This window comes from Lonchura striata, chromosome Z, assembly GCF_046129695.1.
Source record: "Lonchura striata isolate bLonStr1 chromosome Z, bLonStr1.mat, whole genome shotgun sequence".
Taxonomy (NCBI): domain Eukaryota; kingdom Metazoa; phylum Chordata; class Aves; order Passeriformes; family Estrildidae; genus Lonchura; species Lonchura striata.
Genome location: NC_134642.1, coordinates 4,511,812 through 4,526,750, shown reverse-complemented (window position 1 = coordinate 4,526,750; position 14,939 = coordinate 4,511,812). Strand labels below are relative to the sequence as shown.

General features: G+C 44.3%; 1 protein-coding gene across 1 annotated transcript; it reads right to left on the bottom strand.

Moving 5' to 3' along the window:
* Positions 1-1,791: 1,791 nt before the first annotated feature.
* On the bottom strand, positions 1,792-14,505 carry LOC110480216 (transcription factor Jun). The gene has a single exon (XM_021547987.2). It carries the CDS (start codon positions 14,503-14,505, stop codon positions 13,219-13,221), a length of 1,287 nt encoding a protein of 428 aa, XP_021403662.2. The 3' UTR covers positions 1,792-13,218.
* Between the last annotated feature and the right edge of the window lie 434 nt (positions 14,506-14,939).

Sequence of the window (14,939 nt, the reverse complement as noted above, 5' to 3'; positions counted from 1 at the left end):
GGGAAGTTCACAGCTTTTTTGTGTCACCTACTCTTTGACTTCAGGCAACCCATGAAGCTGTCAGATCTTCTTGAATGGCCAGAACCTCAGTCACCCCGGCCGAAGGAAAAGAAACAATAGGCTGCAAGAGCCTACGGGCCTTTGTCTCCCTTAGTCTGGAAAATGTGCAGGGCCCAGGAATGAATTTTGAGTTCCGGTTCTATGTTAGAACTGTGGTTTTGTGCAAGAGCCATATCGGTTTCACTCTTGCAAGGAACCCCAAGACAGAGAGGGAGAAGAAAGGGACATTCTCAGAAGAAAAAGAAAACCTGAACATAATCCTGCAGGTTATTCAACCAGTTCAAAGCACCCATTTTTACTCCACACCCTCTGGATAATAAAGCACAATCAGTCTCAACTATCTCCTTCCTGAGTACTTCTGAAGGCATCATTCTGAGGCACTCAGAGCTAGAGGAACTCAAAGCTTAAAGAGAACAAGTAGACTTGTATACCACATATTCAAAAGACTTTTTCTATGCTCTTAAGTTCAAATTGACATCGAAAATTAACAAACATCTATCAAGTCGTTAATGCACACACCATTTTGTTGTTCTACTTCCCCATCGCAATTAATTTGGAAAGTATGATGATTATTGCAACAGTGCTACAGTGCTTTCTTCCCCTGAAGAAATCTGTCTTTAGTGGAAATCTGCAAGGAATGGTCTGATTAGCATGTGTGAAACACAGCCTGAAGCCATGCACAACACGGAGATTAAAAAGCATTAAACAACTCCCAGAGCATGAAGGAGGCACGGCTCACATCTAGAAGTCACAGTAATCCTACACCAAACTGATTATGTGGTCTTAAACCTAAGTGCCAACACACAACAGCTCCAAAGACAGTGTGCTCACAGCTTCCTTCCCCTCCCATCCCCCAGCTTTGTCGTGCCTCTGAAATCCTAGCATTCGTATCTTAAAACAGAAAACAAAAACCCAAAAAAAAAAAAAAAAAAAAAAGCCAAAAAAACATTCCCTCTGCTGTTTCTTCAGCGCCAGACCTGGAACCCACGCACTCCAGAGAAAAGACAGGGTCCAGCTGCGTGAGCTGGCTCCTCAGCTCCCACCTCAACTTGGCACCCTCGGAGCATCCTTGGTGGGGCTTGGCACTCACCCTGCCCGGCGTCACCGGCTCGAGAGGATGCACCCGGGAGGCAGGGAAAGCTCTGCCTTCCCGGAGCTTTCGGCTGGGAATTCAGAGGCGCTCCCAGCACGTGCGGCTGTTTTCAGAGCAGCTCTCCTTCGGGAATACGTCGAGATGTGTCAATGTGCGTAAGAACACCGATCGTAGGCAGGAGAAAGAAACGCCTCGTTTCGACAGATTTACTCCAGATGTGGTTCAGAACGGTTCCATTTGCAGAATCTTTTTAGTGTCGCCCGTTCTGTCGAACCACAGCAGTCAAGACACGGGTAACTGGAGACCCATCCCACAGCGCTGGTGACTCCAGTCAGCTTTTCTTAGCAAGGGCCTGAAATCTGATATCATCAGAGCTGGACTATCTCTTCTCCCCTTTTGCTCTTTATAAAAGTTTAATTTCTGGGTTGCAGCTACGCTCATACATATATGGAATATATATGGAAGTTATCCCAAAGAGCAACATTTTTACAAGAAGAAATTAATCCCTCCTTGCATTTCAGTGTGTTGGCACAATGTATCAAGCAATATTTAAAAGTACTTTTTAAAAAGCCCAAATCACTCTGCCTTAAGTCGACTTTAAAATTTCTTTCTGAAATAATAAAAAACACAGCCAAAAATATGAATATAAAGCAATTTTAATTTTCCTCTAGATATTTATATCAAAGAAATAATACTCATGTCCAAGTATTGTACATACAATATCTTTCATATAAACTCTGTAGTTTAAAACACATGTACAAAATTGCACATTGCAGTTTGCAAAAAATCATAAATACATTTTTGCATGTAAACAATTCCAGCACAAGGATCAATGTCATACATTCCAAAATGTCTAAGTGTCTGCTCACAAACAAAAACAAACAAAAACCCCACTGTGATCTCCATAAAGGTCCTAATGTTACAAATCAATCATTAACAGATTTCTAACTGATGTACTACACACAGGGATACATAAATGAGCACAAGGCAAGTCGCCTTTTAGTCATAAGTACTTAAGACAGAGGCTTGGAATACAATCCTGCTGCCATTTAAACCCACGGTATCCATCCCACAGTATTTAGTGGTAGCAGCATTGTGTTAATTTTTCCAAGATTGCAAATTGCAGTACGCCTTACTTTCAATCCTCAAACAAGTTGGCTACCACTGAACAGTAGGAATTTTAAAATTATTGTAAACACAGTTATCACTGTTGTATATTCAGTAAGTTACAGTATTCTCCTAAACACATCACTAAATTAAGAAAATGTTTTACATTTAATCAAGTGCAAGATGCCCACTAGTATTGTCCACTTTGTCTCAGAAATAAGTATTTTGAATATAATACAGTTAGTAAAAGTAATGTAAAAAAATTACAACGGACATAATCCTCAGTTGTTAAGCCCTGTAGCTTGTTTACATTTTAAAAAATCACCACATCAGAAAAAAAGGTCTCAGAAGTGTCCTTTAAAATCTCTCCTGACCAAATCCAGCAAATGAGTACCTACTCAATTTCATTTCACTATTATCTCCATCTGTGTGCAACACCCTTGCCAGCATACCTGTTTGAAAACTTAGAAAAAAAATCAATCAGGTTTAAAAAGGTCCATGATATCCATATAGAGTTACTTGTTTTAGTGTCTGTTTTGGGTTGCTTTTGTGGTTTTTTTTGGTTTGTTTTTTTTTTTTTTTTTTTGTTTCATTGGGTTTTTTGTTTCATTGGGGTTTTTTATTTTGTTTCATTGGGGTTTTTTAATCTATTTCTCAGAGGCTTCCTCTATGCCAGCTAATTTAGTAAGGCAGAGTAAGAAGGTACAGATAAACCCAACTTCAAAAAAACCCAAGAAAGGATGTAGACAGACACCCACCCACCAACTAGTTGCATGTAAGCTGCTGGAAGAGCAAAGCCCAGTTTGAACTGCTCTGCTTCCACCTTTCATTTTGAAGAGCTACCCTGATGCAGGAAGTTTCAGTGCCATGCCTGAAGGCCTATGAAGAACCAACTTGGACTGAAGAACTGTAGGAAGCAGCAGTTTGCTCACACCTCTTTTGGACAAAAAGAGAGCTTGGAAATGCTGGTGGTGACACAGCACAGGGGGGATTCTTGCCCGTTACAGGAAATCCCTGATTCTGTAATCTGCATGTGGCATGAATCCCAGGAAGGACCACAGAACTTTTGTGATACTACCAGCAGTCCAGCCCATGACATTGCAAGGTATTGTAATTATAGTAATGCAGATCATTAAGTGTTTTCTGCATCACAGCAGCTCACCAAGAACCAGAAATCACCAGGGGTTTTCAAAGCTGAGTCCTATTGCCCAAGAGCTCTCCTTTATCTGATGAGTTAGTTCCCCTGTTGAACTGACAAAAAGACATACTGCACAAAGAATGATAAATTTAATCTTTCCCAGTCTGCACCAAACTGGAGCTACTCCTTTCTAAGGGGATCTCTTTTGAGTCACACAAGATTAGCCATCACAAACATCACACAGTGAGGGTGCATTTGTGGTCCCCCAAAACTCAGAAAGATTTTTTAGTACATGCAGAAACTGCAGGAACAAAAAGCCAACTTTAGGTGAGACACTACAAGAAAGAGAAACTGCCCTGGAAGAATGTGCTACAAATCCACAAACAGAAAAACACAGAAAGCTGAAGAGCTACTTCACCAAAAGACTTATTCAGCAACACAGACCCAGCTGCCTTTCCTGGTAAGATGCTGCACTGGGAGTCTAAGAATACCTTCAGATATTATAAACTAGAGGCAACCTTACAGACTGACTTTTAAGGCCAAGGTGGCCCAAGGCCCTTCACAGCAGAATATTCCTGGTACTGACACCTCTTAATCTCTCTACCCTTCTCCCCCTTCACTCTTTTTGACCTTCAGAAGCCAGTATACACCTTCCTCGTTAGGAAGAGTGGGAGTGGCAAAAATCAGTGGCTATATTTTGGTGTGCAAGACTATGCAGACTTGCCTATCATTTTCTATTTAAAAGTCAGGAATTACACAATACTATATTGCAACACTTACTCCCCTTTGTCCTGCACAAAGCAGTAAAGCACAACCAAAGCAAAATCACTGTTGGGAGTGTTTAGATTGACAGCTCACATGCCAGAACTGCACCGAGTGTCTCTGTAATTAACAGCACTTTGCAACGAAGCAAAATGATTATCCAATATATACTTGTGTTGGGCATTTTGGTTTGGGTTTGGGTTTGATTGTCTTGGCTTGTTTTTGTTTGTTTTTTTTTTTTTTTTTTTTTCTTTTTTTTTTTTTTTTTTTTTTCTTTTTTCTTGGGGGTGAGTGGGAGAGTTAACAAAGCCTGAATATTTCATCTGCTACACGCGGAGGAATGCTCAAGGGGCTCGCAAGAACTTGTTTTACTGCACATTGAGCAACACCACATGGCAAAGCCTTGAAATTAGAGCAAATGCTTGAAGACAGGGTGTAGGCTGCCTTTTGGAGCTCGTCCTTCATGGGCTGCATTTTATTAGAGAGTAGACCTTTGCATCACCAGTCAGCATGCAGACCTGAGCTCTACTTGATGACATTTCAGTAGGGTGGCCATGGCTTCAAATAAATAAGGGTAAGTGTGAAATCACAGTCATCAGGCCAAACAGGCAGGGACACAAATTCTACAGAAGAGACATTTAGAAGACACTTATGCAGTAATGAGAAAACAAAGTAAGTTAAAAAGCATTCTGAAGAGCAGTCCTAATTATCTGCTACTTAAACGTACAACAAATACTATCATTAAAAACTGTTTCAGAGATAAGTATTATTTTTTTCCTTGGATTCCATTTTTTTAGTCCTTCCTGGTGCTGATAACTTCAATCATCATCTCTAAGTACTACCAGTGGGAAAAGGAATAAAGAAGTAAACTTTATTAGACATTTCTGGCCTCTTGGGAAACTGGTATCATACCATGTGAACTTACCAGCTTGTGTGGTGATTTCACTTATAGGGTGCACACAAAGACTGTCAAAAATCACAAGGATTTACAATACCATTTTAGTAATGGGCACAAAATGTTTTGGATTGATAAAAACATTTTGGCAGCATTTTAGGAATCCCTATTCTGAAAGTGTCATCTTGCAGACCATAAATAGTTGTCCTAACTACTTATGGCCGTAACTTATGTTCTATTAGATATAACAAGAACATTTAACTCCATAATAGTATTTCCTTGCTATTTTTGTCACCTTCTCATGAAGGATGTCAAAAGACAGAATGGTAAAATTTGGAAAAATCTGAGAATTCAAACTCTGTCTCTACTTGTGAAGAACAGCAAGTTATGTATCAGAATCTTCTACTACTCTCTTTCCATAGCTGTTACTAGGGAAAAAAGAGACTAACCAAAATACATTATCTGGAACAGGACACTAACTTTATTTGACACTACTCCATTGCTTGTATGCTGCTTTACAAGAAAATCTGAAGATTTATGAAACAGAGGTGTGAGAAAGATTGTCAAGTTCAGTATGTTAACTTTCAAATTACTCAGCATGTAGCAGAAGACTATCTTTAGTTAGTTAGTTAGTCAGTTAGTTAGTTTAAAACAGTTAGTTCTTAAAGGTCAATTTTCTGTATGAGGCAGGAGGGACATACTCCTTGGAACACATCCTTTGAGAAGCTCTCTGACAAACAACTTCTCAGAGTTCAAGCTTGGTCATGATTTTTCGCCTGTTCAGAGCATTGTTTAAGAATGGGGATACAGTGAGAAGCCTGACTCTTAACAGCTTCAGCTTTCTTCATCTATGACAGAAATAACACCACAATTGGACAACCACTGACTGAAACTGAACAGCTGCAAGACATGCTTCAAGGTACTTATTAGAAAAGTTTTCAAATTTATTAAAAAAAAATTGAAATAAGAATAAAACAGGACTCAACCTAAAAAAGTAATTGAACTTGCAAAACCAAAACAGAGACTGTAACCAGTGCTTTTTCTTCTCCCCCTCATATGGGATGGGAGCCTGATCTCCAGCAAGACAGCTCTCCAAGGCTGGATGGACCCTATTTAGGTGACTTACAATTCCACCTATACTTGGTTCTTAACCAGTAAGTAACAGTAGTAGTAAATCTCATCAGCAGTGTGCTAATTATCAGAATCTAGCAGTGTACTAGTGCACAGTGAACTGGTCATATCTATTATCTCCATGTCAGCAAGGCTTCAAACCCAACCATCACTTCAAAGCATTCCTACAGAAATGGTCATTCTTTATCCAGAACATTTACTCCTGAAACTCTTCGTTACTAGTACTGGAAATTGAGAGCAAAGCTCAATTTACAGCTAGTTATGTTATGGATAGAGACTTCTTGACAGCAGACAATAAAGCAAACACCACATAGGTAATTATTTAGGGTGCCTACTTTAAAACATTATTTATGATAATCATAATTTCACCTTGTAGTAAACTACTACACATGAACTGCAGCATTTCAGATAACATTAAGGCTAAATGTGACTTCAAAGTAAGTTCTCCTTTTGTGTAAATTTAGCAATGCAAGGCTTGACAGTCCTCCAATTTGACTGGAAATCTAAAAAAACACCTTGTGATCACACACAGAAATGCAGTTTAGTCTTCTTCTGGAAGAATTTGAGCACAACAAAAGCATATGAAAAAATCCATTGTGTGCTGTTGCAGCTAAGAAAATCCCAGTTCCTTCCTTCGGCCATCTCCTTCTCTATGCATGCTGGTGTCTACACACAACACCTCAACATACATTTCAAGGCATCTGTGCTTCAGAAGAACTAGCTGGGAGTCCAGAAGGCTGGATTTGCTGTTTCTTCACTGACTTGAGAGGATACCGCCCAAGCACGACTCCAGCACAAGAACTCATGTCTCCTGCAGACACAAGATCAAGATTCAGAGTTTTTACACCAGTAACACCCTTTTGTCAAGACTACTCAACTGAAAGTTGCATTTCAGTACACAGCACTGGTGTGAAGATACAGATCCTAGATCGGTTTCCTTCCTCCTCACCACTGCTTCCCCAGTGGGACCCTTCAAAGACAACTAGAGCAAGGCATTCTGACTGACCCGTTTGAAGCCAACTGATGCAAGATCCAAGCAGAGATATGGTTTGTGACATTGATGGAGAAAGTAAGCCTTCAGGTATGAAACAGCTTAGGAAAAAGTGCAAGAGACTAAGGCAAACAGCAAGGATCAATGCTTGTAGCAAGGCAACAGGATGGTGCCTCGGAAAGCCACTCTTGTTATGATTTATGTGAATACATTTCTGGACTCTTTTAGGAACACACAAACAAGGTTCTCCACTGTGCACCCACTGTTGCAGTGTTTCTCAGAAACCTACATTTAGCTTGTCACACATGACCAGTTCATGGAGAAGTTGCTTCTGTCCTGCCTCCAAGCTACTGTGTCGTCATGAAGAGAGAAGTTTCACAGCACAAACAGCTGCAAGACACTTCACAGGATAAAAAGAGACAGATCTCTGAAACAGGATAAAAAGAGACAGACCTCTGAAACACTGAAGAGGAGTAATCATGAATTACTAAAACCTCTTGTCCCCCATAAGTTACCATAGAGGCCTGAGTCTCCATATATTCAGATTTAATTCAACATCTTCATAGTAAAATTGTACCATGTGTGGCAAGATTAACAAGATTAACAAGGCTCTGACAAACTTCAGATTCTGCACTTTGTCACAGGAACATTTATTATTCTTCATCAGATACACTAAACCCTGATGCAACTCCACAACAAGTGACTGTGGTGTGAGAAGGATGAGTTAACATTTGCAGGATTATTATGCACTGTGAAAGGTCTCTGTCCAAGATTTTTTCTGCTGATACAGAAAAAATATTTTGTCTTGCCAAATACTGAAAGAGGTGAATCCCTGAAAGACTTTACTATCCACCTCTGCTGGAAGATGAGCAGTGACTAGAGTCACGACTGATCAAAAGAAGTGACCAACAAGCATCAAAATAGGGTAAGAACTCTTCAACACTCATTCTTACAGTAAAACTTCAAACGAAAAACTGGAAAAATGGAAGTGATTTTGTACAAATCAAATATGCACACAGATATGTCATACTCCAATTTGTCTACTTGCTAAACATAGAAACTTGGAGAATCAAGTAAGGAAAGAGCAAAATTATCCAGCAGCAGTTACAGCTGCACATATGAATAAATTCAAATGTTACTAATTGCTTTTCCTTTTTTAACTTGTGCTCCAGAAGCAGGACATATAAAATGCATCAAAGAATGACCTATGTTACAAGCAGATGTAACATCTTTTCCTCTTGCATATTAATCTCAGATATAGAAAAATTTTCTCTAAGAAGCTGCTGGATTAAAACAGTTAAGACTCCAGTTATAGCAGACAAGATGTTATTTTCAGCACAACTAGTAATTCAGACCTGGTAGGCACCTGTACTACAGACACTATCAAACAATACTATTCAGTATTTTGGGAAGCATCAATTACTTATACAACTGATTAAAAATTAGTTGCCAAATCAATTTCCACTTTAACAGCTGCAAACTGCAGAATGCCTCAGGGCTTAACGTGGGAGGTCACTCCTTTGTCAAAGGTGAGAGAGGGTCAATCAGATATTTAAAGGAATGAAGGATGCCTCCTGATTCTTTCTTCTGTAAAGATACAAATACAAACCAAGGTAACAGAGAACTGTCTAAAGCCACCCTTGATCTCAAACAGAGCATGATAGTCAGTAGTGACTACTGGCACACAGTGAAGAGTCCAGATGTGTTGAGATATTTACCTTTTGGAAATCCATCACAGTCTTATAACAGAAAACATGACCATCAGCACCAGAATCACTCCTCAACCTGATCAGGACTTACCACGTCTGAACACCTATGATTCTCAAAGTATGCAAAGTATTTGCTTTTGGAAAGGCTCTCTAAGCATACGAAGTGGGCTCAACCTGGAATCATATTAAAAGTTTTAAGAACAACTCACCAGCTACCTGTCTGGAGACCTTGTGATTCCAAGAGACTTCACTACACTGGAGACCAAACCAATGAACTTTGTTCAATGGCATCATTTGAGTCAGTGTTACCAGAGTGGCTTCCTTGCACTCACATCAAGCAGGGCCAGATCTGATGGGGGCTCCACTCTCTGCCCAAGGAAGTCTTCCCTTACTGGAAACATTCCCCCTCCTACTTCCCAAGACAGAAAAGATCTGATAACAAGTCAAATAAATCAAAGCCATATAGGAATCAAACTCTTTTGCTGTAGCACCTAAATAAGAAGGCACTTCACATCTAAACCAAGATATTGGTTCAAGCACATTCAAAAATTGCTGGGCAAAAAACTATATGTACAGAAGCAAGCATCCAGCAACCAAAACAGACAAAGGAGGAGACTATTTAGTCTCCAGAGCATATTACACCTGGGGCAAAGAAACAAAGAGGGATGTTTGTCATGGGTTCACATCTAGACTGAAAACCAGATTGGAAGGACACGAGGGTAGCCTGCAAATCAAGTCACACAGCATGAGTCTTTGCAATAGAAAATAGTGTGCACAAGTATAATAAAGCATGGTAGTTTTGAAGAATGAAGAAAAATTATAAAAAGCACTGAGCTAACAGTGAACATAACTGTTTTATTTTGGGATTTTAATTTTTTGTTTGCTTTTTTTGGGTTTTGTTTTTGAGGGGTTTTGGTAGGTTTTTTTCCCTTACAGTAACACACAGCCAACTTGCTTTGAGTTACTGAAAAGGAGCTACATGGATGCAAATCATATAAACAGTCTGAAATGTTTTTACCCAGTATCTATCTTTTAATGTCTCACAGTGACCAAAGTTTTTGGCAGAAAACCAAAAAGCCTAAAAGACACATATGTTTAACAACAAACTGAAGAAAAAAGGCAGACAAAATAGAGAAGCCATAGTTAAAAGTTTAGGAACACTGCAGGGCTAAAAGTCAGAGTATTAATATGTTTTAGAAGACAGGAACAATCAAGTCTGACAGCTGCAGCAGGTAAGTACTCCTGAGTCATCTTATATTGGTTTAAAGTGTTAGGTGCTTGGGCTTTGCACTCAAATATCTGCAAAAAAATGCAGCAACCTCTAGCAGAACCAGTCCAAACAGGAAAAAAAAAATCCAACCACCCCAACACTATTCTCAAATTTTGGTCATGTCACTGTCAGATCCTGTTTCTCAGCCTAAATGCCAGATAAAAAAGCATTTATGAAGGTAACCAATCACTCTACAGAAAACTCATCTCTTTTGGACAACTCCACTACCAGAACAGTAGCCTCTGGCAGAGAGCTGGAGCTGCCAGCCTCACTAGTAATCTCTCATCAGTCATCAGGGTAAGAGAGCTGGCCTGTCACCACTTCTACCACTGAACAGATGTCAGCCAGAACAGAAAGCAGGCTGTCAAAGAAGTTACCACATGAGGTCTTTGAGGTGCTGGGTGTGAGACTGCTCTTGCAGAAAGTTCAAACTCAAGTGAGGTCATGTGGGGTGGTTGTCAGCTTTAATATCACCATACTGGAAAGGGGGAGCTCATTACAACTGTGGTAGACTATAGCCCACTAGAGCCTTGGCCGTGTCTGGGAAGGGGAACTGCAATGATTTCCTGTGCCTCATGGATCCCCCATGTTGCTTGGATATTGCTAACTTTTTATGAGCAAAAATTATGAAGTAAGTAAAGAAATATTGCACAGATGCATTTACCATTGTCCTGTGTTCTACCACCAGATCTTTAACCCTCATTTACAAAGACAAGGACCAAAGTAGAGGTGCTCACCCATGTAATTTCTTAAGATTTTTTTACAGGATTCCTTAAAAAAAAAACCCACCTCATTACATATGCAGAAAAGTATCTCACATCTACCACACAGCTTTACCTCTTTCACTAGGGAAAAGTGTTAAGTGTGAGGGAAAGAAGTTTTTTATCAGTTTTTCCAGACTTGCAGCATTTTTGCACATGGATGATGACTATCAAAGAAAAACACCGTATTTTTCACCCAGTTATTATATAACAGGCAGTGCTACAGATTGTATGCAGTAGGGTTCAGAATGCCCCTAAGAAGTCTTTAAACCTGTGTTAAGATCAAAATATTTTTTTTATCTGCTCATTTGTAATTCTAGTAGCAGAATGTACTGTTACAGTCAATCATTTCAACCACCAAAAAAGGCTCTGGTGACATGATCAAACAGTTATACAATGATTAATATGGCTTCTACCTAATTTGCATATGCATTAAGAAAAGAAATCCTCAGAGCCATCTCAGCTACAATAACAGTGTAACTACCCATTCTCATATAACTTCATACATGTGCCAGGAACAACTGCACTAAAAGGAAAAGCTCCTACACTTGATTGCTGCAGCTCAACTTTCTGAACAGATAGCACTCACATATCCCCAATAAAAGCATGAAAAACTGTGAGCCTATCCCATTCTTATTGGATTTCAAATCATCAGCTGTAGCCTTCAGAAGAGGTAAGGGATGTTTACCAGCTCCTGAGTGGCTTTAACAATTGCTGTATACATAGAGATGTCTATGCCCTCTTGGCTCCTCAGATTACCCCTTTTCACCAGCTGGCACAGACACGTATCCCCATGAAAGATTTGCCTCTGAGTTCAAGCAGAGAAATTTTAGCACAGTTTCAATGAGGGAAGAGGGGCCCACACTGGAGCTGGATCTGCTCAGGAGAAGCCCTGCCTTCCCCCAGCGCACGGAGGGGTTCTGGTGAGGTGACCACCACACTCCGACAGACCCTTCCCACCGCACCACCGCCACAGGGCTCGCGGCTGTGCCCAAAAAACACAGCTGCAGCAAAAGCATGGAAGGCAGTGGCACCCAGCAAGGGACCTAAAGCTTTCAAAAACTTATTGAGGATTATGTCTAATCAGAAGAAATAGTTCCTTTGCTATACTCTTCTACTAGTAAATTCTCGACAAAGAAATAAATCACACCGAATCTTCCCAACCAGAAAAGCACTTCACATTCTAGCATTGACTGTCTCTAGAGTATTGCAGAAAGTTTCTTTAGAACAAAGTAGACCAAGAAGCAAGATACACATATTTCTACTGAAAAATAAATCTAGTTCTCCATAATATTTCTGTGATTTATTCAAACAGAATACAATGGAATTATCACCTTTACAGCTAACCCACCCCAAATCTGAGCCCTTTTCTGTATAGCACTGAATTGTTACTATACTATGGAAAGAGCACACACTACTGGAATGTACACAGTGAAGGAAAAAAAAGTAAAGCTCTTTTTGCCAAAGTAACCATTTTCTCTACTAACGTGTTATCTAGAAAAATAAGGTCTAGGCAACGTCCAAAAAGTGTTCAAGTTTCAATAAATAACTATCAATGCCCCAAGTTTGCACTGGCACAAGAAATATGGAGCATACAGGTTTAGAAAACTATTTTCCTATGACTGAGTCAGCAATTCATTTCAATCTGCTTTAAGATTTACAACAAAAATCATTTCCCTCCAAGATTCGATTTGAAAATCAAAGCCATGTTAAGTGCAAGAGCACCCACACAGCTGTCTTAACTCTCAATGGCAAATTAAAGCTCTAGAGAAAGACAGTATTTTAGAAAAGGTTCTTTATCAATACCAAGAAAATATACATAGTCATATTATGTTTTAAATATATATATACACGCACATATTTTCAAAAGGTATGATTCTGGCTATTTTTTTTTAAGTTTGAAAAGCTTATCCATTGCTATACAGTTCAGTAAGGTGTATTAGGAAACACACGTTTTATATCCCCCATGAAAATAAAGTTGAATCTTTCTGTAAACAGTAATTTTCTTATTTTCAGAAATCTCTACAGACCTTAAGTACTTCACTGAAAAATTAACAACCACCTGCCCCAGAACCACCCACGGAGACCCTCGCTGCTGAATGCGACATCGACAGAACTCGGGAAACACTTAGCAACACCTGGCTCCCGCAAAAAAAACAACCGCCTTCTCCGGACGCAAATAAATAATAATAATTATTAATAATAAAAATAATAATAATAGCAGAAGGGCGGCAGCAGGCGCGCACCTTGACCCCGCGGTGCCCCGGCGGGCCGGGGCCGGGGCCGGCGGGGTGTCCCTCCTCAGCAGGCGCTGCTCTCCGGCGCGGCGGCCGCCTCGGGGGGAGCCTCCCGCGGCTGGGCGGCGGCGTGAGGAGGAGGAGGATGCCCGGCGGCGTTGATGTGGCAGCCGGAGGAGAGGTGGCTGCGGACGCGACCCTGCAGCTGAGTGACCTGTGCGCGGAGGAGGTTGGCGGTGGCGGCCAGCTCGGCGTTCTGCCCCTTGAGCGCCTTCACCTTCTCCTCCAGCCGGGCGATGCGCTCCAGCTTCCGCCGGCGGCACTTGGAGGCGGCGATGCGGTTTCGCAGCCGCTTGCGCTCGGCTTTCAGCCGCTCCTGGCTCTCCGCGTCCAGCGGCGACAGCGACGGCGGCGTCGGCGCGCTGCTGCCGCCCTCCCCGCCCGCCGACGGCGGCACCTCGGGCACCGTCTGCGGCTCCTCCAGGGCCCGCGCCGGCAGCCGGCCGCTCCCCAGACCCGCCGCCCCGAAGGCCAGGCCCGGCGGCGGCGGGGCGGAGGCGGAGGGGTAGGCGCTGCCCGAGGGGCTCAGCGGCCCCGCGGGGTTGAAGCCGCTCAGGTTGGTGTAGACGGCCGGAGGGTCGGCGGCGGCAGCGGCGGGGGCTCCCGGCGGCCCCGGGCGGGCGGTGCAGCAGGGTCCCGGCGCGGAGAGCGGCGGTGGCGCCGCCAGCAGCTGGTTCTGCTTGTGCAGATCGGCCAGGGCCTTGACGAAGCCGTCGGCGAAACCCTCCTGTTCCTGCGTCACCGGCTGCCGGTAGAGGAACGGCCCCGGCGCCGCCGCCCCGCCGCTCCCCGCCCCGGGTGCCGTCGGCCCTGGGCTGCCCGCGCCCAGCCCCGCACCCCCCTGGATCAGCAGCTGCTCCAGGTCGGCGGCCGGCGGCAGCTTCAGCAGCGGCAGCTCCGCAGCCGACCCCAGCGCGGCCTCCGGGCCGCCCCGGGCCGCCGCCGCCCCGCCGGCGCTCCCGGTCTCCGCGGAGCCCGCGGTCGGCGGCGGGGCGGCGGCGGCGGCGGGCGGCGGCGGCAGCAAGCGCAGAGCCGCCGCGCTGCCGCGGGCGCCGGCAGGCGGGCGAAGGGCGAAGGGCCCCGGGAGCGGCGCGGGGGCGGCAGCCGGCAGGTCCCGCTTCTTGCCGGCGCCCAGCAGCAGCTTCTGCCCGGCGGCCGCATCGGCTCCGGGTCCGCCGGCGGTACCGAAACCCGGCAGCGGCACGAAGTCGGGCAGCAGCTCCAGTCCTTCCTCGGGGTAAAACGGCGCCTCCATCTTCACGGCGGATCGCCCGCTACGCCCGCCGCTCATGCTGCCGCCCTCGCCGGCCGGCGGCGGCTCCGGCGCGGGGCGGGCCGGGCTGGGCGGCTGCTCCGCGGGGCCGGCCGCCCTCGGCTGGCAGCGGGGACTGAGCCGCCTCCCGGCGCCGCCGGACCGCGCCACGCCCCGGGCCCGCTGCCCGCCCCGCCGTCGCCGCCTCCCTGCTGCCGCCGCCGGTCCCCCCCGCCCGCTCCTTCCCCCGCCCGCCGGGCGTGCGCGGAACGGCTTCCCGGTGGGTGTCCGTGGGGAGCCCGCGCTGCTCCTCCCCCTCGGAAACTCGCCCCGCGGCTGCGGTGTGGGGAACAAGGCGCTGCTGGGGCCTTCCTCCGTGAACGGGGGAGTCTTCTCGGGGCCATTAGTCCGGCCCGAGGACCGGGAATTCTCAGGAGGAAAGCGAGCAAGGGCATCGCGTGGCGGCTGCTGGG

What these genes read in the sequence shown, in the direction of transcription:
- LOC110480216 (XM_021547987.2), bottom strand. Translation starts at nt 14,505, where the DNA reads ATGAGCGGCGGGCGTAGCGGGCGATCCGCCGTGAAGATGGAGGCGCCG.